General features: G+C 45.6%; 1 protein-coding gene across 4 annotated transcripts in view; it reads right to left on the bottom strand.

Moving 5' to 3' along the window:
* The window catches only part of CNTROB (centrobin, centriole duplication and spindle assembly protein), a 54210-nt gene that overhangs the window by 5434 nt on the left and 22722 nt on the right, over positions 1 to 26054 (bottom strand). For all 4 annotated transcript variants that reach the window (XM_056570118.1, XM_056570121.1, XM_056570120.1 and 1 more), the window contains 13 exons: positions 25286 to 25402; positions 19177 to 19293; positions 18283 to 18381; positions 17995 to 18201; positions 14899 to 15045; positions 13158 to 13291; positions 12928 to 13053; positions 11787 to 11928; positions 8951 to 10274; positions 4660 to 4799; positions 4487 to 4553; positions 2774 to 2819; positions 2023 to 2110 (listed from right to left, as the gene is read on the bottom strand). In XM_056570118.1, the coding sequence (XP_056426093.1) occupies positions 2023 to 2110; positions 2774 to 2819; positions 4487 to 4553; positions 4660 to 4799; positions 8951 to 10274; positions 11787 to 11928; positions 12928 to 13053; positions 13158 to 13291; positions 14899 to 15045; positions 17995 to 18201; positions 18283 to 18381; positions 19177 to 19293; positions 25286 to 25402 (2754 nt within the window). The remainder of the gene's footprint in view (positions 1 to 2022; positions 2111 to 2773; positions 2820 to 4486; positions 4554 to 4659; positions 4800 to 8950; positions 10275 to 11786; positions 11929 to 12927; positions 13054 to 13157; positions 13292 to 14898; positions 15046 to 17994; positions 18202 to 18282; positions 18382 to 19176; positions 19294 to 25285; positions 25403 to 26054) is intronic.

Genomic DNA, 26054 nt, shown 5'->3' with positions numbered 1-26054 from the left:
TCCATGTCAGGGACTATCCAGAGCAGGATAGGTTTGCTATGGGGATTTGCTCCTACTCTGGACAGTTCCTGACATGGACAGAGGTGTCAGCAGAGAGCACTGTAATCAGACAGACAAGAACTACACAACTTCCTCTGGAGCATACAGCAGCTGATAAGTATTGGAAGGATTAAGATTTTTAAAGAGAAGTCATTTACAAATCTGTTTCATTTTCTGCCACCAGGTGATTTAAAAAAAAAAAAAATAATAATAAGTTTTCCACTGGAGTACCCCTTTAACCATTTTGTTTATTTTTCACATTTTTACAAAAAAAATTTTTTCTGTTTCGGAGCATACGTTATGGTAAAACACTATCAGTCCTCCTAGGTCACTTTTATGAGCAAGCATTAGATTGTTCATATAGATCAATGCAGCACCTATGTACTACATTGTTCAATGAAATCTGTGCTCTATTGGTAGAGCCTTCCACAGAAGAGTACCAGCAGTGACAGAGGCTTAAAGGGGTACTCTGGTTCAAAGGATAGGGGATAAGATGTCTGACCACGGGGGTCCCGCCACTGGGGACCCCCGCAATCTTACATTCAGTATCCACCTCTTTGAGCTGCACGCTGCGCTGCCAGCACACAAACTGCCGGGTACCGACCACAGGGCTGGAGCATCGTGACGTCACGACTCCGCCCCCGTAAGACGTTACCCCCCCCCCGCTATGCAAGTCTATGGGAGGGGGCGTGACGGCCGTCACGCCCCCTCCCATAGACATGCATAGCGGGGGAGGGGCATGACATCACACGGAGGCGGAGTCGTCACTGCTGGAACTCTTCTCTCCAGCGGCGGGACTCCCGCGGTCAGACATCTTATCCCCTATCCTTTGGATATCCTAGGGGATAAGATGTCTTAGGGCCAGAGTACCCCTTTAAGGAAGCACTCTGGCTGCTGGGACAACAGATCTCATGGCCGCAATCACACGGCGGACAGGAGATCAGACCCACTGCACCATACAACCTTAGGGCACATTCACACTACAGATTTATCCTGAAGAATTTCTCTTGGAAAATTACAGCACAGCAGCCTCCCATTGTTCTCAATGTGATTCTGCTGCACCGTTCACACTACGTCATTTCCACAGAGGAGCATCCGGATCCCCAGATTCCCAATAAACATGTTCGGAAATGCAATGCGGTCCAGGGAGACCTCGCTTTCGAGATGTCCCATCGCAGGCCTGCTTTTGCCGACACCTACGACAGACAGAATCTCGGTCTGGAATAACTCCGGGCGGAGATTCTGTAGCGTAAATGACTAGATCAGTCATGACTAAACAAGTTCAGTCATGGGTCACGAGGGTGTTTAAAGGGGTACTCCATTGCCCAAGCGTTCAGAACATTTTGTTCTGAACGCTGGGTAAGGGCTGTGGGGGTCATGACATAATGGCCACACCCACACTCCCATAGACTTGCATTGAGGGGGTGTGGCGTGACGTTATGAGGGGTATGGATGTGACAAAATGTTCCGAACGCTGGGGAAGTGGAGTACCCCTTTAAAGAGGTACTCCGCTGAAAAACATTTTTTTTTTTTTTAAATCACCTGGTGCCAGAAAGTTAAATAGATTTGTAAATGACTTCTATTAAAAAAAATCTTAATCCTTCCAGTACTTATCAGCTGCTGTATACTCCACAGGAAGTTCTTTTCTTTTTGAATTTCCTTTCTGTCTGACCACAGTGCTCTCCGCTGACACCTCCGTCCATCTCAGAATAGGTTTGCTATGGGGATTTGCACAGTTCTTAAAATAGACAGAGGTGTCAGCAGAGAGCACTGTGGTCAGACAGAAAAGAAATAAAAAAAAAAAATGAACTTCCTGTTTAGCATACAGCAGCTGATAAGTACTGGAAGGATTAAGATTTTTAAATAGAAGTAATTTACAAATCTGTTGAACTTTCTGGCACCAGTTCATTTGAAAAAATAAAAATAAAAATAAATAATTAATTTCCAGCGGAGTACCCCTTTAAGGATCCATTGGACATTTACCTCTTTCTTTACAGCTTCTGAACCTCTAGCAGGAATCTTCTTGGGACTGGTCGGACACGTGGAGACCCCTTGCTCCTTATCATTTGATCTGAAGAGACATGTGTAAGAAAAGATCACATAAAAGGGATACAAGAAAACTGTACAATTGTTTAGAAGAGACGTTTAAGGGGGGATATGATAAATGTATATAAGTATATTAATGGCCCATACAAAAAATATGGAGAAAAACTGTTCCAGGTTAACCCCCCCCCCAAAGGACGAGGGGGCACTCCCTCCGTCTGGGGAAGAAAAAGTTTAGTCTCAAGGGGCGACACGCCTTCTTTACCATAAGAACTGTGAACTTATGGAACAGTCTACCTCAGGAACTGGTCACAGCAGGAACAATTAACAGCTTTAAAACAGGATTAGATACATTCCTGGAACAAAATAACATTAATGCTTATGAAGATATATAAAATCCCATCTCTTCCCCAATATCGCGCCACACCCCTACCCCTTAATTCCCTGGTTGAACTGGATGGACGTATGTCTTTTTTCAACCGTACTAACTATGTAAACCACATAAAGCTGAAAAAGTTTACTCTATACCAGTGGTCTTCAACCTGCGGACCTCCAGATGTTGCAAAACTACAACTCCCAGCATGCCCGGACAGCCGTTGGCTGTCCGGGCATGCTGGAAGTTGTAGTTTTGCAACATCTGGAGGTCCGCAGGTTGGAGACCACTGCTCTATACATGACAGAGTAAGATTACCTGGGGAGGGGATGGTCTCCTCTGCTCTGTACAGACTGGGACAGATCTGGGAGAAGGGAGAATTATTAGTGACGCACAGTAACATTGCTCCATCTTCACATTAGATATATAGTAAAAAGCCCCATTGCCTATACAGCCCAAGCTCAAGAAAGAAAGATTATGGGGGAGAATTATTAATACCTGTGCAGAGGGAAAAGTTGACCAGTTGCCCATAGCAGTGATTCATTTTTAAAAAGGTCTCTGAAAAAAAGCAATCTGATTGGTTGCCATCAGCATCTTTCCTCTGCACAGCTTTTGATAAATCTCCCCCTATGTCTATGCTCCTTTTATACCTCACATATTTCAGGATACGCTGCCAGGTGTGTACATGAGAAGCAGCACTATTTCTGACCAATATAGAACTTTTATATGGTACTTTTAAGAAGATTTCTGCTCTGCAGGCTTCATCTATAATTTGCAGTTCTCCGGGAGATGGTGAGCAGAGTTCCCTCCTCCATAGAGTTGTATTGCTTGTCTTAAGTTCTCTTCTCCCTCCTCTATAGACTTGTATTGCTTGTCTAAAGCTCCTTCCTTCATAGACTTGTATTGCTTGTCTAAAGCTCCTTCCTCCATAGACTTGTATTGCTTGTCTTGAGTTCCATCCTCTCCCCTCCATAGATTTGTATTGCTTGCCTTGAGCTCCCTCTACCCCACCATAGACTTATATTGCTTGTCTTGAGCTCCCTCCTCTCCCCTCCATAGACTTGGATTGCTTGTCTAAAGCTCCCTCCTCTATAGACTTGTATTTCTTGTCTTGAGCTTCCTCCTCTATAGACTTGTATTGCTTGTCTTGAGCTCCCTCCTCTATAGACTTGTAATGCTTGTCTTGAGCTCCCTCCTCCCCACCATAGACTTATATTGCTTGTTTTGAGCTCCCTCCTCTATAGACTTGTAATACTTGTCTTGAGCTCCCTCCTCTATAGACTTGTAATGCTTGTCTTGAGCTCCCTCCTCCCCACCATAGACTTATATTGCTTGTTTTGAGCTCCCTCCTCTATAGACGTGTATTGCTTGTCTTGAGCTTCCCCCACCACCGACTTATATTGCTTATCTCAAGCTCCCTTCTCCCCCCCGACTTGTATTGCTTGTCTTAAGTTCTCTCCTCACTTCTCCTTAGACTTGTATTGCTTGTCTAAATCTCTCTCCTCCATAGACTTAATATTGCTTGTCTTGAGCTTCCTCATCCCCCCCACCATAGACTTATATTGCTTGTCTTGAGCTCCCTCCTCCACAGACTAATATTACTTACCTCAAGCTCCCTTCTCCAACTTGTATTGCTTGTCTTAAGTTCTCTCCTCACTCCTCCATAGACTTGTATCACTTGTCTAAAGCTCCCTCCTCCATAGACTTATATTACTTGTCTTGTGCTACCTCCTCCTCCCCCCACTATAGACTTATATTGCTTGTCTTCAGCTCCCTCCTCCCCCCACCATAGACCTATATTGCTTGTCTTGGAAACACAGGAGAAGGCTAAGCAGATTTTTAGAGTAGAATAGTCTCACAGGAGAAGGAAGAAGCTTGATAATAGGAGAAAGAAGCATTTTTGTCCAATAAAATATATTACAAAAGTTTCTTATATTTGCTTGTTATAGCGATATATATGCAAAAAAAAATTCAAATGACACAGTGCCTATTTAAGAGAAACCCTTCTTCTTACTGTTCTAATCCACTTACCATGGTTCCCATGAAAGAGACCTTCATCTACAACATTCAGGGGGTCTCCTGGTGCGCGATCAAGTAACTAAGAAAGTGACAGGGAACGGCAGAGTAAGTATAACGTGTACAGACGCACTCTACCGTCTTACCATGACCTACACCACGACTGCCATCCATTAATGGGCGCTCACCATGCGTATGTAGTACTGCAGAACTGGGTTTGAGGTGGATTGGTCACTTCCTGCCCAGTTTGCTGGGGTCTCTCTCGCTGTTATGGAAGACTCTTCATGAAAGGGGTGCTCTGGGGAAGTTTGGGGGAGAGCTGTGGACCCTGAGGGAGGAGAAACCATGATAGATACATGAACAGACTGATCTTTTATTCTGCCCCACCCCCACCCCAATGATGCAATAAACCCCCCTGCAGATGTCTCTGCTCATTATCCCGACTCCCTGCCGTGCCTGGTTAATAAATCATTTACCTACAGTCCTATGGATTAACTTGTTCCTAGCCAAAAGGCGCGCGGCATGGTGTACTAAGAACATTCCGCAAACAGAAATAGGTGAAGCATGACATCCCCAATTGGGAACTGCCTGGGGTACTCCGGTGGAAAAAAAAAAAAAAAAAAATTCATATCAACTGGCACCAGAAAGTTAAAGGGGTACTCCACCCTTAGACATTTTATCCCCTATCCAAAGGATAGGGGATAAGATGTCTGATCGCGGGGGTCTCGCAATATAGCATGCGGCACCCACTTGTTACTGCTCTGGAAGCGCTGGAGGGTCTGGCTCCCGACCACGGAGATGGAAGATTGTGACGTCACGCCCCCGCCCCCATGTGATGTCACGCCCCGCCCCCTCAATGCAAGTCTATGGGAGGGGGCGTGACATATTGAGGGGTTAAGTATCAAAGTAACAAACTGCTGCTCAGCCAATCACTGGCCAAGGTGAACACCGCTGCGGCCAGCAATATGCAGGAGCAGAACACCGGAGGCGCCGGTAGAGTGCTGTGGGTGAGTAGAGGTTTTTAATACTACACAATAGTATAACCCCTTTAATAAATGAAAATATTTTTGGGAGATGTTATTTTCTGTTTCCAGGGCTTACAGTATGACACGTGAATAAATTAGAGAGGATCCCCACCCCCGAATGTAATATATAGGATGCTGGTCAGAAGACTTTACTGTGGCTGCGCTTCCATCCCCCAGCAAATCCTCTCTCTCTGCTTAGCCTGGATTTGCCATGTCCTGAAAACCTGTAGCGTCTCTAATGGCAAAGACTGTGATGTCATAATATACTGAACTAACAAAAGTCTTAAAGGGGTATTCCAGGGGTATATCTCAACTGGCCCCAGAAAGTTAAACAGATTTGTAAATGATGTAGGAAAAGAGAGAAGGATGCACTCACCACTAGGCTGCCGGTAAAAAAGTGCTTTATTCGGACATTACTTCAGAGCGTGGAGGACAGGGGGTGCAGGACGCCAAACATGGACAGGTAACAAGAAGCCCGCATCTGAAGAAGCCCGCATGCGCGGGTGAAACGGGTGTTACCTGTCTGTGTTTGGCGTCCTGTACCACCCTGTCCTCCACGCTCTGAAGTAATGTCCGAATAAAGCACTTTTTTACCGGCAGCCTAGTGGTGAGTGCATCCTTCTCTCTTTTCCTACAATATTGTACTGCGGCTTGTGCATTTATTGCACCTATTTATGGTAATCCCCTCCTATAGCTTTTGAGAATAGAACTATAACCATCTTTCTTGATCTTGATTCCCTATACTGCTTACTCACACACATATCTTGTTATTTTCTTAATATTGTCTATATATATATATATATATATATATATATATATAGCCTAGAGCATTGGTCTCCAACCTGCGGACCTCCAGATGTTGCAAAACTATAACTCCCAGCATGCCCGGACAGCCGTTGGCTGTCCGGCATGCTGGGAGTTGTAGTTTTGCAACATCTGGAGTTCCGCAGGTTGGAGACCACTGGCCTAGGGGACTGAAATACCATTGGCATTACTTAGTCTTTATACGCTCCTGGGGTGTTGGGGCCCATTTCAGTAAGGCCGGGTTCACACCACGTTTTTGCAATACAGTTCCTGTATCAGGTTTTTGATGAAAAAACGGATTCCTCAAAAACCGGACTAAACTGTATCAAGACGTGTGTACAAGTTTTAACCCGTATACGGTTTGAAAAATGATGTCCGGTTGCATCCGTTTTTTAAAGAAAGAAAAAGTATACGTTTTTAACTTTTCACTCCATTATGAATAAAGTTTCACTTGTTTGATTGAAATTCCAAGAAAAAAAACACAGCGCAAAGTCAAAAACCGTATGGTGCAAACCGGATGGAACCGTACGCACATACGGTTCTGTACGGTTCCCATTGACTATCATGTTAAAAAAAAAAAAAAACGTATATGGTTTAATCCCTTGCCGCAAAACGCTGTGATTATACGGCGCTGCGGCACAGGAGGGTTATGAAGCGAGATCAGGAGCCTCGCATCATACCCTCACAGTCCCGGCTGCTATCAGCAGCCAGGACCCGTGGCTAATGCTGGATGTTGCCGTTCTGACAGATGTCCGGCATTAACTCTTCAGATGCGGCGATCAAAGTTGATCGCCGCATCTAAAGTGAAAGCTTCCTGGCTGCTCAGTCGGGCTGATCGGGACCATCACGATAAAATCGCTATGTCCCGATCAGCTAGGACGGAGCAGAAGGGTGCCTTACCTGCCTCCTGCGTGTCCGATCGGCAATTGATTGCTCCAAGCCTGAAATTCAGGCTTGAGCAATCAACCGTTGATAACACTGATCAATGCAATGCAATGGCAGTGATCAGTGTATTGAATCAATGTACTGCATGTTATAGCCCCCTATGGGATAATAATGATCAATGTGAAAGATCAGTGTGTGCAGTGTTATAGGTCCCTATGGGATAACAATGATCGGTATAAGAGATCAGTGTGTGCAGTGTTATAGGTCCCTATGGGATAATAATGATCAGTATAAGAGATCAGTGTGTGCAGTGTTATAGGTCCCTATGGGATAATAATGATCAATGTGAAAGATCAGTGTGTGCAGTGTTATAGGTCCCTATGGGATAACAATGATCAGTATAAGAGATCAGTGTGTGCAGTGTTATAGGTCCCTATGGGATAATAATGATCAATGTGAAAGATCAGTGTGTGCAGTGTTATAGGTCCCTATGGGATAATAATGATCAGTATAAGAGATCAGTGTGTGCAGTGTTATAGGTCCCTATGGGATAACAATGATCAGTATAAGAGATCAGTGTGTGCAGTGTTATAGGTCCCTATGGGATAACAATGATCAGTATAAGAGATCAGTGTGTGCAGTGTTATAGGTCCCTATGGGATAATACTGATCAGTATAAGAGATCAGTGTGTAGTGTTATAGGTCCCTATGGGAGCTGTAACACTGCAAAAAAAAAGTTAAAAAAGATCATTTAACCCCTTCCCTAATAAAAGTTTGAATCACCCCCCTTTTCCCATAAAAAAAAAAAAAAAAACAGTGTAAATAAAAATAAACATATGTGGTATCGCCACGTGCGTAAACGTCCGAACTATAAAAATATATTGTTAATTAAACCGCATGGTCAATGGCGTACGCGCAAAAAAATTCCCAATTCCCAAATAGTGTATTTTTGGTCACTTTTTATACCATAATAATAATAAAGAAAGAATAAAAAGCGATCAAAAAGTCAGATCAAAAAAATAACCAATAAAAACATCAGATCACGGTGCAAAAAATGAGCCCTCATACCGCCCCATACGTAAAAAATTAAAAAAGTTATAGGGGGTCAGAAGATGACAATTTTAAACGTATTAATATTCCTGCATGTAGTTATGATTTTTTCCAGAAGTACGACAAAATCCAACCTATATAAGTAGGGGATCATTTTAACCGTATGGACCTACATAATAAATATCAGGTGTAATTTTTACCGAAAAAATGTATTGCATAGAAACGGAAGCCCTTAAAAGTTACGAAATGGCGTTTTTTCTTCCATTTTGTCGCACAATTATTTTTTTCCGTTTTGTCGTAGATTTTTGGGTAAAATGACTAATGTCACTGCAAAGTAGAATTGGTGGCGCAAAAAATAAGCAATCATATGGATTTTTAGGGGCAAAATTGAAAGACTTACGATTTTTTAAATGTAAGGAGGAAAAAATGAAAGTGCAAAAACGGTAAAACGTTCTGTTCTTAAGGGGTTAATACGGTTTTTACCCTGACGAAAAACCGTAATAGGCTACGGTTTTAGGTACAGGAAAAATTCCATACAAGACGCAAAAAGGATGCAACGTTTGGCATACGGTTTTCAATACAGTTCCGTACGGTTTTCACATTAAAAACGTATACGGGAACTGTACTGCAAAAACGTGGTGTGAATGCAGCCTTACCTCAGCTATATACAGAAAAAATGAGATAGATAGAGCCTGCATCGTAGGATCATACTCACCGATCGCAGACATTGTGCGGTCTGGATGTGGCTCCAGTGGGAGAAAGCCATGATGGCTGCTGAAGCTGTGACTCAGTTCTTCCACTTGCATTGGGTAGAAACTTTCTTCAGGCTCAGTGGCTCGGTTGGTGACCGAGTGACTTGGTTGGTGACCACTTACTGGGTTCTCACGATATGCAGAGGGGATTCTGTACTCACGGCCGTGTCCTTGAACAGGGACCTTAGATATAGGACTAAGGTTAGGGACAGATAAAGGAGCCTGACCTAGATTAGGGTGAGGAACAGGGTTACCAGATTCCTTTAAGTGACTACCTCCACCAGCCGGGGTCCAATTGGTACCGCTCTGATCGTGGTTATGGCTTTGGTTATGGTCGTAGTTATGGCTTTGGACTGTATTATAGCTTCTTAGGTTTGGAGGTTGGCCATTACCACTAGTAAAAGAGGCACCAGAGCTCCAGAATTGGCCATTGCCAACACTGCCGAAGATGTTCTTCTCTGAAAATGACGTCTGTTGGCTTCTTCCCACCGATGACTGGATTTCATGTTTTTGGTGGCCACTACCATCTCTTGGTGCAAGTGTCTCAGATTGACCGCTGGTGTTCTTGCTTTTAGCAGTCCCAATATTTAAGCTGGTCAACTCCGGGTAGAACAAGGTTTGGCTTTTCTCCCCCATTGACTGACCATGGAGTTCTCTAGCAATATATTTCCTTATCGCCTCACTAGCAATAATTTCCTGGAGGGTTTGGAGGTCGTCGGTCTTTAAGACGTCTTTACTGAAGAGACTGGAAGTATCTGCTGTTCCTGGGACTTTGCCTACCTGGCCGATACTGGCACTCAGCTGGGTATCACTAGGGGTATCTTGTACAGCAGTTTTGTTACCCATGACAGCCATGTTACTCATGTGTGCTCCATCTCCCATAAATCTCAGGCTTGGTTCCTTTACAGAACCTGACCCAGTGATGCTTTGGCTTCTTTCATCCATAATTCGGCTGAAGTTAATCAAGTCTGAGCCACTGCTATCCATGAGATTTCTTCTGCCGGACGGTCTGTTCCCCTGACTATCTTCAACATGTTGGCTGCCGCTGGCAATGGTCTGAAGGCCGCTCCTCTGCACATGTCCATCAGTCTCTTTTTGGGTGCCGATACTTTCTTTCGCATGCTGGCTAGTGACCCCGGTATGGTTGTCGCCTCCAACTATCCCTTTCCTTGCACCGATACTGGTCTCCTCACCATAGACACCGTCTCTGGTTATCTGGGATGCCCACTGTTCAGAAGTCTCTGTCTGCTGATGAGGTATAGCGATTGAGGAGCTCTCAGATGGAACCTATGCAGTGATAAAAAAAAACAGGTTACAGCCTCAAAAAAAAAAAAGGGACATAAAATAATGTAAAATATTTTGAAGTCAAACAAAAATGTTTGGTTCAACAAAGCTGCTAGTGGAAGGGTACCTATTTAGGTCCTATTAAAGGGGTATACTGGCTTTATACAGCTTATCCCCTATCCAAAGGACTGGGGATCCCCGCATTCTGCTTATCCCCTATCCACTGGGGATCCCCGCATTCTGTGCTGGGCGCTTCCTCCGAGACGGGGACATTATGCCACAGCCACGCCCCTCCATTCATGTCTATGGAAGGGGGGGGGGTGGTAGCCACGCCCCTAGTGACATCACACCACACCACTCCATTCATGTCTATGGGAGGGGGCGTGATAGCCATGCCCCCTAGTGACATCACACCACACCACTCCATTCATGTCTATGGGAGGGGGGGGGGGGGTGATAGCCACGCCCCTAGTGACATCACACCACACCACTCCATTCATGTCTATGGGAGGGGGCGTGATAGCCATGCCCCCTAGTGACATCACACCACTCCATTCATGTCTATGGGAGGGGGCGTGATAGCCATGCCCCCTAGTGACATCACACCACACCACTCCATTCATGTCTATGGGAGGGGGCGTGATAGCCGCGCCCCCTAGTGACATCACACCACACCACTCCATTCATGTCTATGGGAGGGGGCGTGATAGCCATGCCCCCTAGTGACATCACACCACACCACTCCATTCATGTCTATGGGAGGGGGCGTGACGGTTGTCACGCCCCCTCCCATAGACATGAATGGAGGGGTGAGGCGTGACATCACTAGGGGGCATGGCCGTGATGTCACATCACCGTCTCGAAGGAAGCGCCCAGCACAGAATGCCGGGGGCTGCACCGAGATCGAGGGGGTCCCCAGCGGTGAGACCCCTGCGATCATACATCTTATCTAGAGATGAGCGAATTTACAGTAAATTCGATTCGTCACGAACTTCTCGGCTCGGCAGTTGATGACTTTTCCTGCATAAATTAGTTCAGTTTTCAGGTGCTCCGGTGGGCTGGAAAAGGTGGATACAGTCCTGGGAGACTCTTTCCTAGGACTGTATCCACCTTTTCCAGCCACCGGAGCACCTGAAGGCTGAACTAATTTATGCAGGATAATTCATCAACTGCCGAGCCGAGAAGTTTGTGACGAATCGAATTTACTGTAAATTTGGATAGGGGATAAGATGTATAAAGCCGGAATACCCCTTTAATTTAGCCTGTGCCTCCTGCCTAGGTTACAAATGGTCGGCGGCCATCTTACTAAGGAGAACACAGCACACAATAAAAGGAGCTGTGAATTATGACCCCCACAACCACAACAGGAAGCAACAGGGTTCCCCGCAGCCGCACAAGGTATATCAGGAGACACACAGGCTGACCAAGCAGCACGAGTTGTGGAATAGAGACAGGTGGAGATACAGCAGTGTCCTTCCATATATACCACAAAACAATTCCACAAGGGGCCCTGACCTTGGCCGTGAGAACTCGTAGGGCCTGACTCCAGTGACTCTTCATAACATCCTGAAGCTGGGACAACATTTCTGCTCTCTCACTCTCCAGCCGGCGTAGAGAACGAGACAGCTCCTGACAGCGTTCCTCTGAGCGAGACAGCCTTCAAAAAAGAGAAAGGGTGTTAGAAGCTTAACTAATAGAAGAACTAGATTTCGTTTGATTCTATAGTGTAGCATAGGCTATTATTAGAGAATAACGTAGAGGTTCTCGTGTATGCCTCGTGCTCACCCGTTTTAGCAGATGTGGAAGGCATTCGTTTTCAGCCATACTGTTTTCTATTTTATCATAGAAATTATTTTCTTATGCGGCCTACATTTCTTTTGCACAGAGGGGATTGGGGGTGGGGGGGTCTTATCACTCCAAGTCACCCATCAAGACAAACCTAATCACCTTGCTAAACTACAGCAACCGGAAGACTAAACTGTTAACATAGCAGTAGTATACGGATCTGGAGGAGAGGTGTATAACTACTATATATCCTGACCCTAAAGAGATAGCAGCAGTATACAGATAGAGCTGGGAGGGGAGAAGAAGAGAGAGGAGGATAGAGGAGAAAAGAGAAGAGGAGAGAGAGAGAGAGAGAAGAGGAGAGAGGAAAAAAGAGAAGAGAGGAGAGAAAAGGAAAGAAGAGAGAAGAGGAGGAAAGATGAGAGAAGAGAAAAGAGGAGAGAAGAGAGGAGAAGAGGAGAGAAGAAAGGAGCGATATCTTGGAGATAGCAGCAGTATACAGATGTGGAGGGGGGGGTGTATAACTACTAAATATCCTGACCCTATAGAGATAGCAGCAGTATACAGATAGAGCTGGGAGGGGAGGTGTATAGAAGCTGCAAGGAGAGTCTAATAGGCAATTACGACATCATGTAGTTCACAGGAAGTCAGCTGACCTAGGACAGACCACTTTCTCTGACACATTTAACACTGTGCTTCTCTGCGGGTCAGGTTGGTGATCGCATGACCCAGTTACAGTAATATAACGCATGGATGCAGATGGCCAGTGTGCATGATAAGGCCTAAGGCAATGGGAGTGATACAGAGAAGGGATACTGCCAAGAGAACTACAAGAAGACCCTGCCAGAATATAACCGAGCAGCACACTCACTTGAGTTCATAGTCCATAGCAATCTCTCGGTGACGCCGTTCCCGCTCCTGTAATTCAGACTTGAACTGGGACATCTCTCTGCACAGTTCAGTTTCGTGTTGAGAAGTCAGTTCTAGTAGTTGTTTCCTGGATGTTATGAAAGCAGATTGAAACTCACAGAAAGCACAGGATAAAACTCTATCACTAACAAGCGCAGACTTTACCCTGCAGCACATTTCTCCCATCAGTACCTGTGATGTTCCCTGACGGTGCACAAGTGCTGGGCGCTCTCTTCATGAAGGGCGCCCAACCTCTCTGTGATCACCTCTTCCAGCCTCATTTTGTGCTCACTTTCAATTCGCACTTTCTCCGATTCATTCCTCGCCTACAGAAGAGAAAGCACAGGGTTAAAGTGAGGGGGACGTGTTTAGTGTACGCACTTTACATGGAATTGTAATAAAAAGTACCAGAACTTGTAGATTTTAAAGGGGTACTCCGGTAGAAAACATTATTATTCTTTTTTTAATCAACTGGTGCCAGAAAGTTAAACAGATTTTTAAATTACTTCTATTAAAAAATCTTAATCCTTCCAGGACTTATTAGGTGCTGTATACTACAGAGGAATTTCTCTTCTGTCTGACCACAGTGCTCTCTGCTGACACCTCTGTCCGTGTCAGGAACTGTCCAGAGCAGGATAGGATTACTATGGGGATTTGCTCCTACTCTGGACAGTTCCTAAAATGGACAGAGGTGTCAGCAGAGAGCACTGTGATCAGACTGGAAAGAAATTCAAAAGGAAAAGAACGTTCTCTGTAGTATACAACAGCTGATAAGTACTGGAAGGATTAAGATTTTTAAATAGAAGTAATTTACAAATCTGTTTAACTTTCTGCCACCAGTTGATTTAAAAAGAAATGTTTTCCAGTGGAGTACCCCTTTAAACAGATTTGTTAATACTTCTATTTAATCCTTCCAGTACTTATCAGCTGCTGTATACTACAGAGGAAGTTATTTTCTATTTGAATTTCTTTTCTGTCTGACCACAGTGCTCTCTGCTGACATCTCCATCCATGTCAGGAACTGTCTAGAGCAGGAGAGGTTTGCTATGGGGAATTGTTCCTGCTCTAAACAGTTCCTGACATGGACAGAGGTGTCAGCAGAGAGCACTGTGGTCAGATAGAAAATTAATTCAAATAGAAAAGAACTTCCTCTGTAGTATACAGCAGCTGATAAGTACTGGAAGGATTAAATAGAAGTATTTACAAATCTGTTTAAAGGGGTACTCCACTGGAAAACATTTATTTTTAAATCAACCGATGGCAGAGAGTTAAACAGATTTGTCAATTACTTCTATTTACAAAATCTTAATCCTTCCAGTACTTATGAGCTGCTGTATGCTCCACAGGAAATTCTTTCCAGTCGGACAACAGTGCTCTCTGCTGACACCTCTGTCCATTTTAAGAACTGTCCAGAGTAGGAGCAAATCCCCACAGCAAACCTATCCTGCTCTGGACAGTTCCTGACATGGACAGAGGTGTCAGCAGAGAGCACTGTGGCAGACTGAAAAGAAATTCAAATACTTTCTCTGTAGTATACAGCAGCTGATAAGTACTGAAAGGATTAAATAGAAGTATTTACAAATCTGTTTAACTTTCTGGCACCAGTTGATAAAAAAAAAAAAAAAATCATATATATATATATATATATATATATATATATATATATATATATGTTTTCCACCGGAGTACCCCATTAACCTGGCATATAGCCACTAAGAAGAATGTCATGTATGGCAATAGATCAGTGTTTCCCGATCAGAGGGCCTCCAGCTGTTGCAAAACTACAATTCCCAGTATGCCCGGACAGCCATTGGCTGTCCAGGCATGCTGGGAGTTGTAGTTTCACAACAGCTGGAGGCACACCGGTTGGGAAACACTGCCATAGATGCTCCAGAACACGCTGACAACCCAAAGTATTGTAGTAGGCCATTACCTTCTCTAGGTTGAGCTCCATCTGCAGAGTGTCTCTTTCCCTGTGCGATGTCTGCAGTTCACGCTCTAAGCGCATGACATCTCCCTGCAGGGCGGCGAGGGCCAGCTGTAACTGCTGAGACTTCTGGATCTCCTGCTGGGAGATAGCCTGCGGGGACAGGAGACGAGGAAATAACCTTTATGCAGCAAGTGATGGAAGAAAAGAAGGCAAGGAGAGCATATATTAGGAGAACGCTCAACTAGCCTGAATCCATGTGACCCGGTCATCCCACTGACCTAAAACCCAGCTACACATTATTAGCTTCTATCAGCCTCATTATACGCGATACACTCCCACAGAGAATCAGGGTGGTCAGGAGTGGGCGCTGTGTTCAAACTAGCTCAGTGACCCCTTCATTCTGGTGATCAGGGTCGGTCCATGGAAAGAAACAACCTGTGTAGGGTGTCAAGTATAATAAAGCAACTTACTAATATAAAAAAGGTATTAACCAGACTGCAGAGCTTTTTCTTATCAGGTGTGCCCTCTCTCTTGTAAGCTGTGACATCACATCACAGGTTTGTAATGCAGACAGCTTCCGTCCTTCCTCCCCCTTCCCCTCCTGTCAGCATGGGACAAGACCAGTGATATGAGCTCCTATTACTACTCATTATTGATGAGTAGAGAAGGCAGCAGGGAGCCCGTTCTGACTCACAGTAGTTTCCATAAAAACACACTCCCTGCTGCCTTATCTAATCTAATAAGCAATGACATGAGCTCCCCTCTTCACATCTATGGTCCTGTTCGTTTTTGAAATTATGCTGAGAAGCAATTAGATCAAAATACAAAATTGTGGATGTGCGCCCATGTCAGTTTTTTCTAGCTGGATTCATATTGTGTATTCTATCCCCTCTTTTTTTGTTTTTTTTCCCACTTGGCCTGTACTCCGCCCCACCCCCTCAGCCCAACCTTATATGAGTAGCAGGTAGCTACAATAGGCCCTTTCATTTTCTAGCAGCCTCCCAGTCTGACTGGGAGAGCATGGTAAGTGAGCCTTACACCTTATTCACACTGGTGTGGTGCCGTGTGGCGTCCGTTGCTGCCGTGGCGCTGTGTCTGTGGGGGTGGGGGTGCGGCCCGGAGACTGGTTTGAGTGGCATGGGGGCCGTTCTACCGGTGGGTCGTTCCTCCCTGTGGGCACTGGTGTCGCGGCGGTGGTGGACGCCGCCCGGTGCTACGCCATTTTATGCTAGGGATGTTAGGGACCCACTCTAAATAGGTGGCCTTGACGTGGCGAGTGGGCTTTGTACCTTTTGATCAAAATGTATACTAACAACCTGTTAGTTTTTGAAATTATGCTGAGAAGCAATTCGATCAAAATACACAATTGTGGATGTGGAGGGTGGGGACAGGGATGTAGCAGGCAGACTTCTTTTTAGAGAGGGTGACGTGATGTCACAGCTTACATGGCAGATGGCATAGCTGATAATGGAAGATCTGTGAAGTATGGCGAATAACATGTTAGTAAGTTGCTTTATTATACTTTTTTGACACCATAACCGGGTTGAGTCTTCCACTGGACAACCCCTTTAAACTTATACTGAAAGGAGGGAATTCTTAGCAAAGTATAAAATGCCTGCATTGCAGGGAGACTCGGGCCCTGTTCTGGAGATCACGGGGGGGTCAGAGGTCATCAGGCACTTATATCCTATCCTGTGGATAGGGGATAAGTTTGTAGAGACTAGTATACCCCTTTAAGTAAGTCTAAGTATGCCAGGTGTTAATTTTGGGTAAACCTAGAAAGAGTTGAACTTGTCAGATCGAGTGCTTAAGCCATATAGCGTCATGTGGAAATCGAGAGTATGGTATACAAAGCGGGCTGTGCTCATTGTACAAATGGGATTGAAGGACATCAATGTGCAAGGCAGAGGGGGACATTCCTAGTGTTACAAAAGTTGGTCATGAAGGCCCTAATATTTTTTTATCCAGGAAAGAGGAGGGTCCCTGTATAGGTGGAAGCAAGGCCACAGGTATTGTACCAGGGAAACCCTTTCCCAGTGAAATCCCCCACACCAAAAAGAGGGAAAGGAATAATAAAAAAAAAAAAAAAAAAAGGTGGAAAGTGTATAACAAAAGGGGGAGGGGGGAGAAACAATTGACCATTGTGAAACCTGTCCCAGACCGCCAGGACTGTGTATGAAAGAATGCTTCAGAATACATCACACGTCCCTGGAATTATACAAAGTCATTACCGCATGAAAAGATTCATGTCGAGTTTGAATAATGGGGCTGTGTCCAGAAGGCCAAAATAGGCCGCTATTAAAAGGGGTACTCTACCCCTAGACATCCAAAGGACTGGGGTCACGATGTCTGATCGCGGGGGGCTCCGTCGCTGGACTGGATGACTCGTGGGGGTCCAACGCTCTCTGCAGGATGACTGGCGGAAGCTTGAAACGTCACGGTCACGCCCCGCTTGTAACATCATGGCTACACCCCCTCAATATAAGTCTTGCATTTAGGGGGCCTGGCCATGACATCACAAGAAGGCGTGAGCATGACATCACAAGCCTCTGGAACTGCACCCGACACTCTAAACAAATGCCGGGGGCAGAAGAGAGATCGTGGGGGTCCCCAGCGGCGGGAGCCCCACGATCAGACATCTTTTCCCCTATCCTTTGGATAGGGGATAAGATGTCTAGGGGCGGAGTACCCCTTTTAAGGGACCTGACTGATCAGGAGAACAAGCAAGGAGAGAAGGGCGCCTCTGGATGCTTCTCTCCCCGCTCTGTGACTATGAGACCAGGTTGGCCCCTACACACTAACATTATGAATCTGTCCTGGTCACATGACACTGAGTCAGGAGAGAACGTGCTAAGCATGAACTTTTCCTGGCTCGTTCTCGTGATGTTTTTTATATTTACCGAAAGATCGCTTCATTTTACCGGGGGGGGGGGGGGGGGGGGGATGAACCTGTAAATCCTATTGTCACTGGAATCCTATAAAGGAATCATCATCAGAAAAGATGTGATGGCCGGAGCTGCTCCATGTTGGCTGGAGATTACTCCACATGGAGAGGCAACGTTCGACAGGCAGGTGTATCTAGTAGAGGTTTGTGGTTACCTTTTCCTCCTGCAGTTCCCTCGTCCCCCTATCTTGCGCCCGTTTGCATTCCTCCTGCAGTTCCTTCTCCCGCTCCTCCCAGGATCTCTGCTGTTCCTCCATATGGTGCCGCAATGACTCCAGCTCTAGTCTTTCTTGCTCTCTGGCTTCCTCCTCGGCCTCCCGTTCTGCCTGGAGCTGACATACTCGAGCTGTCTGCTCATCGACCTGAAGGGAGGACACTGGTCAAAGCGTCTACGCTTGGTCTGATTGTACAGTGTTCACACCATGGGTACTCTAAGCTCTCACCAGTCTCTGCAGTTCTATCTGCTGCTCCTTGGTGGCATTCTTCTCCCACTCCAATGACTCCAGAGCCTTGGCCAGTTGTTGCTCCACCTGTGTTAGAGACTGGAACATATGGAAGACTATGAGTGAATGAGAGACAGAGGCACAATGGTTATACTTTGATCATTTGACCCTTTAAAGGGGTATTCCGGCTTTATACATCTTATCCCCTATTCAAAGGATAGGGGATAAGATGTATCGTCGCAGGGGTCCCGCCATTGGGAACACCCACGATCTCGGTGCCGAGTGCTGCCTCCGAGAAGGGGACATGATGTCACGGCCACACACCCTCCATTCATGTCTATGAGAGGGGGTGTGATCGCCGTCACGTCCCCTCCAATAGACATGAATGGAGGGGGCGTGGCATTACATCACTAGGGGCTTGGCCCTGATGTCACGTCCCTGTCTCTCTGCCGGGTGCTACCTCCGAGACGGGGATGTGACGTCACTGCCACGCCCCTAGTGATGTAGTGCCACGCCCCCTCCATTCATGTCTATTGGAGGGGGCGTGATGGCCGTCGCGTCCCCTCCCATAGACATGAATGGAGGGGGCGTGACCGTGACATCATGTCTCCTTCTCAGAGGCAGTACCCGACACAGAATGCCGAATGCACCGAGATCGTGGGGGTTCCCAGTGGCCGGACGATACATCTTATGCCCTATCTAAAGGAGATAAGATGTATAAAGCCGGAATACCCCTTTAATAATTTTAAATGCACAAGGATAGCCTGACCATCCTGTACCACGAATAAAAGGGATTGCACATTGCTGGGAACATCTTTGGTGTTTAGACTACACAGGAGACCATGAAAATCCTCACAAAAAGATATGAGCAATATGGGCAGCGTGATTGCTCACCTCTAGGTCTCTGGTCCGGGCCTGTTCCGCCTCTTCCTTCTCCTGTCTGAGAAGACGCACAGATTCTTCTCTCTGATGTTCCTGCTGCTTCCAACCTCCGACTACCAAGGCCAAAGTCTGAGAACAGAAAGATTTGTTTGAATTCAGAAGCCTCAGATGGGACACAGCAAACACCCCCTCTGCCAGGATCAGAGTTATCTCCAACCTGGGTGCTGCCCGAAGGAGTCAGCTGTAATACACCCCCCTCCAGTGTATGAATGACTCAGCTCCTGAGTCTGATACATACTTCCTTCCTAACATTATGATGTACACATTTGCCAAATTTTATAACTGAGTAGATATATATGAGGCACTGACTTCTACAGGACACAAATCTAGTTTTATCAGCCTTTATGGAAAATAAATAGTTATATTGGGGGAGATTTTGCTAAACCTGTGCAGAGGAAAAGTTGACCAGTTGCCCAGATCACTTACTTTATTTTTCAGAGGCCTTTTACCACTTAAAGGGTAACTCTCATTAAAACTAACTTTTGCTATTGCTCTCCTTATGATAAATAGAAATATTTTTTTATATACTTTGTTTAAAAAAAAAAAAAAAAGTTTTATTTGTGCTTAACCCCTTAAGGACCAGGCCATTTTACACCTTAAGGACCAGAGCGTTATTTGCAATTCTGACCACTGTCACTTTAAACATTAATAACTCTGGAATGCTTTTAGTTATCATTCTGAGATTGTTTTTTCGTGACATATTCTACTTTAACTTAGTGGTAAAATTTTATGGTAACTTGCATCCTTTTTGCATTTTTCTAACTTTGAAGCTCTCTGCTTGTAAGAAAAATGGATATTCAAAATAAAACATTTTTGGGTTCACATATACAATATGTCTACTTTATGTTTGCATCATAACATTTATGAGTTTTTACTTTTGGAAGACACCAGGGGGCTTCAAATTTCAGCAGCAATTTGGAAATTTTTCACAAAATTTTCAAACTCGCTATTTTTCATGGACCAGTTCAGGTTTGAAGTGGATTTGAAGGGTCTTCATATTAGAAATAACCCATAAATGACCCCATTATAAAAACTGCACCCCCCAAAGTATTCAAAATGACATTCAGTAAGTGTATTAACCCTTTAGGTGTTTCACAGGAATAGCAGAAAAGTGAAGGAGAAAATTCACAATCTTCATTTTTTACACTCTCATGTTCTTGTAGACCCAATTTTTTAATTTTTGCAATTGGTAGAAAGGAGAAAATTTTTACTTGTATCTGAAACCCAATTTCTCTCGAGTAAGCACATACCTCATATGTCTATGTTAATTGTTCGGCGGGCGCAGTAGAGGGCTCAGAAGGGAAGGAGTGACAAATGGTTTTTGGGGGGCATGTCACCTTTAGGAAGCCCCTATGGTGCCAGAACAGCAAAAAAAAACACATGGCATACCATTTTGGAAACTAGACCCCTCGGGGAACGTAACAAGGAGTAAAGTGAACCTTAATACCCCACAGGTGATTCACGACTTTGGCATATGTAAAAAAAAAAAAATGTTTTACCTAAAATGCTTGGTTTCCCAAAAATTTTACATTTTTAAAAAGGATAATAGCAGAAAATACCCCCCAAAATTTGAAGCCCAAATTCTCCTGATTCAGAAAACACCCCATATGGGGGTGAAAAGTGCTCTGCTGGCGCACTACAGGTCTCAGAAGAGAAGGAGTCACATTTGGCTTTTTGAAAGCGAATTTTGCTCTGGGGGCATGCCGCATTTAGGAAGCCCCTATGGTGCCAGAACAGCAAACAAAAAAAACACATGGCATACCATTTTGGAAACTAGACCCCTCGGGGAACGTAACAAGGGGTTAAGTGAACCTTAATACCCCACAGGTGATTCACAACTTTTGCATATGTAAAAAAAATATATATTTTTTTTACCTAAAATGCTTGGTTTCCCAAAAATTTTACATTTTTAAAAAGGGTAATAGCAGAAAACACCCCCCATAATTTGTAACACAATTTCTCCCGAGTACGGCGATACCCCATATGTGGCCCTAAACTGTTGCCTTGAAATACGACAGGGCTCCAAAGTGAGAGCGCCATGCGCATTTGAGGCCTAAATTAGGGACTTGCATAGGGGTGGACATAGGGGTATTCTACGCCAGTGATTCCCAAACAGGGTGCCTCCAGCTGTTGTAAAAGTCCCAGCATGTCTGGACAGTCAGTGGCTGTCTGGTAATACTGGGAGTAGTTGTTTTGCAACAGCTGGAGGCTCCGTTTTGGAAACAGTGACGTACCAGACGTTTTTGATTTTTATTGGGGAAGGGCTGTGTATATGTAGTGTTTTTTACTTTTTATTTTATTTTGTGTTAGTGTAGTGTAGTGTTTTTAGGGTACAGTCGCACGGGCGGGGGGTTCACAGTAGTTTCTCGCTGGCAGTTTGAGCTGCAGCAGAAAATTTGCCGCAGCTCAAACTTGCAGCCGGATACTTACTGTAATCCTCCGCCCATGTGAGTGTACCCTGTACATTCACATTGGAGGGGGGGGGGGGGGGGAAACATCCAGCTGTTGCAAAACTACAACTCCCAGCATGTACGGTCTATCAATGCATGCTGGGAGTTGTAGTTTTCCAACAGCTGGAGGCACACTGGTTGTGAAACACCGAGTTTGGCAACAAACTCAGTGTTTTGCAACCAGTGTGCCTTCAGCTGTTGCAAAAGCTACAACCCCCAGCATGTACGGACAGCGGAAGGGCATGCTGGGTGTTGTAGTTATGCAACAGCGGGAGGCATACTACATTGGCTGGGGATGCTGGGGATTGTAGTTATGCAACAGCTGGAGACACACTGGTTTGCTACTTAACTCAGTGTGCCTTCAGCTGTTGCAAAACTACAACTCTCAGCAGTCACCGACAGCCAACGGGCATGCTGGGAGTTGTAGTTATGCAACCAGCAGATGCACCACTACAACTCCCAGCATGCACTTTAGTTGTTTGTGCAAGCTGGGAGTTGTAGTTACACAACAGCTGAAGGTACACTTTTCCATAGAAATGTGCCTCCAGCTGTTGCAAAACCATAAGTCCCAGCATGCCCATAAGGGAATGCTGGGAGTTGTGGTGGTCTGCCTCCTCCTGTTGCATAACTACAGCTCCCAGCATGCCCTTTTTGCATGCTGGGAGCTGTTGCTAAGCAACAGCAGGAGGCTTTCACTCACCTCCTGCTGCTGCTGATCGACGCTGCAGGTCAGTCCCGCTGCCGCCGCCGTCGTCGCTCCTGGGGCCCCGATCCCAACATTAACGCCGGGGATCGGGGTCCCCAGCACCCGGGGTGCACGTCCCGCACCCGCTCACGTCCTCCGGAAGAGGGGCGGAGCGGGTGCGGGAGTGACACCCGAAGTAGGCGCCCTGATTGGTCGGCCGGGAGTCCGGCCGACGAATCAGGGCGATCGTGAGGTGGCACCAGTGCCACCTCACCCCTGCAGGCTCTGGCTGTTCGGGGCCGTCTCTGACGGCCCCGATCAGCCAGTAATTCCGGGTCACCGGGTCACTGGAGACCCGATTGACCCGGAATCCGCCACAGATCGCTGGACTGAATTGTCCAGCGATCTGCGGCCATTGCCGACATGGGGGGTCATAATGACCCCCCTGGGCGATATGCCGCGATGCCTGCTGAACGATTTCAGCAGGCATCGGGCACCGGCTCCCCTCCGGCTAGTGGCAGGGGGCCGGGAATGGACAGGACGTACTCCTACGTCCTCGGTCCTTAAGGACTCGGAAACGGGGGCGTAGGAGTACGTCCATTGTCCTTAAGGGGTTAAAGGGGTACTACTGTGGAAAACTTTTTTTTTTTTAAATCAACTGGTGCCAGAAAGTTAAAGGGTACCTCTCCTCAAATGAACTGTTGATATATTTTAGATTAATGAATGTTGAATAACTTTCCAATAGCATGTTAATGAAAAATATGCTTCTTTCTATTGTATTTTTCCCGATCAGTCCTGTCAGCAAGCATTTCTGACTCATGCTGGAGTCCTAAACACTCAGAGCTGCCAGCCTGCTTTGTTCACAGCCAAACAGCTCGTAGTGTTTAGGACTCCAGCATGAGTATGAAATGCTTGCTGCCAGGACTGGTAGGGAGACCCCTAGTGGTCATTTCTTCAAAGTGGAAAATTAAATAGAAAGAAGCATATTTTTTAATAACATGCAATTGTAAAGTTATTCTGCATACATTAATCTATAATATATCAAAAGTTTTTTTTGATGAGAGGTACCCTTTAAAACAGATTAGTAAATCACTTCTATTAAAAAATCTTAATCCTTCCCGTACTTATTAGGGGCTGAATACTAAAGAGAAATCCAAAAAGAAATGCATTTCTTGTGATGTCCTGACCACAGTGCTCTCTGCTGACCTCTGCTGTCCATTTTAGGAACTGTCCAGAGAGTCATATGTTTGCTATGGGGATTTTCTCCAGTTCCTAAAATGGACAGCAGAGGTCAGCAGAGAGCACTGTGGTCAGGACATTACAGGAAATGCATTTCTTTTTTGGGATTTCTCTGTAGTATACAGCCCCTTAAAAGTACTGGAAGGATTAAGATTTTTTAATAGAAGTGATTTACTAATCTGTTTCACTTTCTGGCACCAGTTGATTTAAAAAAAAAAAAAAAAAGTTTTCCACGGTAGTACCCCTTTAAAAAAGCTCAAAAGAACATTTTCCCCCATCTTATACACAGACTTGGGACCGAGGTCAAAACACAGGAAGATCAGCCTGGAGTGCTGAGGGGGGTGTGTCCAACCTCCTCCAATCATATCCCCTCTCACACTTAACTGCCATATGCTGTTGGTTGGACACCCCTCCCCCCCTCAGCACTCCAGGCTGCACTTCCTGTGTTTGGACTTCGGTCCTAAGTCTGTGTATAAGATGGGGGGGAAAATGTGCTCTTGAGCTTTTTTAAACACAAATAAAACATAGAAAACTTCATTTTTTTTAAACAAAGTATATTAGAAATATTTTTTATTTACCATAAGGAGTGCAATAGCAAAAACTTAGTTTTAATGAGGGTGCCCATTTAAAGAAGGAATCTGATTGGTTGCTGTCCAACAATAAAGTGTCCCTGTCTTTGAAAGGGAACCTGTCCCAAGGCTTATGCTGCCTAAACCGCGGGCAGCATAAAACCGATGCAGGAATTGTGATTGCGGGAGTGTGTGCTGCAATCACGATGCCTGCCCCAGTTTTATGCTGCCCCTGGTTTGGGCACATTAAAAGTGATGACAGGTTCCCTTTTAAAAAAAACAAAAAAAAACAATAATAATCATTTTTGACATGTCAGAGATAGGTCAAAAGGGTGCGGGGCTGAAACTTCGCAATTAGAGATGAGCGAACTTACAGTAAATTCAATTCGTCACAAACTTCTCGGCTCGTCAGTTGCTGCCTTTTCCTGCATAAATTAGTTCAGCTTTCAGGTGCTCCCGTGGGCTGGAAAAGGTGGATACAGTCCGAGGACACTCTTTCCTAGGACTGTATCCACCTTTTCAAGCCACCGGAGCACCTGAAAGCTGAACTAATTTACGCAGGAAAAGTCATCAACTGCCGAGCCGAGAAGTTCGTGACGAATCGAATTTACTGTAAGTTCGCTCATCTCTATTCGCAATAATAGGTGAATCAAAAAAACACGTTTTTCGACTTTGCAGTGCTGCCATTCTTTAAAGGGGTACTCCACTGCCCCAGCGTCCAGAACGTTTTGTTCCGGGCTGCGGGGGGGTCGTGATGTGACGGTCACGCCCCCTCGTGATGTCACGCAACGCCCCCTCAGTGCAAGTCTATGGGAGGGGGCGTGGCGACTGCCACGCCCCCTCCCATAGACTTGCACTGAGGGGGCGTTGCGTGAGATCACGAGGGGGCGTGACCGTCACGACCCCCCCCCCCGCAGCCCGGAACAAAACGTTCTGGACGCTGGGGCAGTGGAGTACCCCTTTATATGTATAAACATTGGCGTTTAAGGGGTTAAAGAGGATTTTCTCTCTCTGTAGACGCCTATTGGTAGCTGTAAAGGTGACTACAGACACAGTCAGTCAGTGACAATGGTTCCCTGGTGGTCATGTGACTGAAGGCCTGACATGATGGAGGTCACCTGGTCCAGCTGCTGGATCATACTGTCCTTCCTGCGGTCGGCCGCCAACATCACGGACACCCTCTGCTGGAGCTCCAGCATCTCGTTCTGTAGGTTCTGGATGTGACGTTCCAGGTGCTGCAGAGGGAGACACAGACGGTATATAGGTAAGGTGCTGGAGGGGGAGGGGGGGGGGAAATCACAAGAAGGATGAGCTGGTTTTAATTTGGACAGGGCCACCATGTGATACCTTAACAGGATTACATCACACAGAGGCTTAACCGCGCTGATCCAGAGTCATGACAGATGATGGAGTCACTGGGGGAGATGTGGGGGGGGGGGGGTGGACACAGGTGAAGGGCGAGGAGGGGGATGAGAAAGAAAAAGATACAGTGGTCCCTCAAGTTACAATATTAAATCGGTTCCAGGACGACCATTGTATGTTGAGACCATTGTATGTTGAGTCCATAACTCTATGGAAACCTGGGAATTGGTTCAGAAGCCACAAAAAATGTCATCGAAAAATAGGAAAAAAGTGAGGATTAAAGAACAATAAGTAGATAACTAATAGAGATAAAGCAAATCCTTCCATATAAAAGTAAGAAAGATCTGCTGGGAGCTGTAATCACTGTCTATGTCAGTGTTTTCCAACCAGGGTGCCTCCAGCTGTTGCAAAACTACAACTCCCAGCATGCCCGGACAGCCTTCGGCTGTCCGGGCATGCTGGGAGTTGCAGTTTTGCAACAGCTGGAGGCGCCCTAGTTGGGAAACACTGGTCTATGTAGAGGAA

Source organism: Hyla sarda, chromosome 4 (genome assembly GCF_029499605.1).
Source record: "Hyla sarda isolate aHylSar1 chromosome 4, aHylSar1.hap1, whole genome shotgun sequence".
NCBI lineage: Eukaryota > Metazoa > Chordata > Amphibia > Anura > Hylidae > Hyla > Hyla sarda.
The sequence above is the reverse complement of the archived record's forward strand: the minus strand, read 5'-3'. Positions and strand labels throughout refer to the sequence as shown.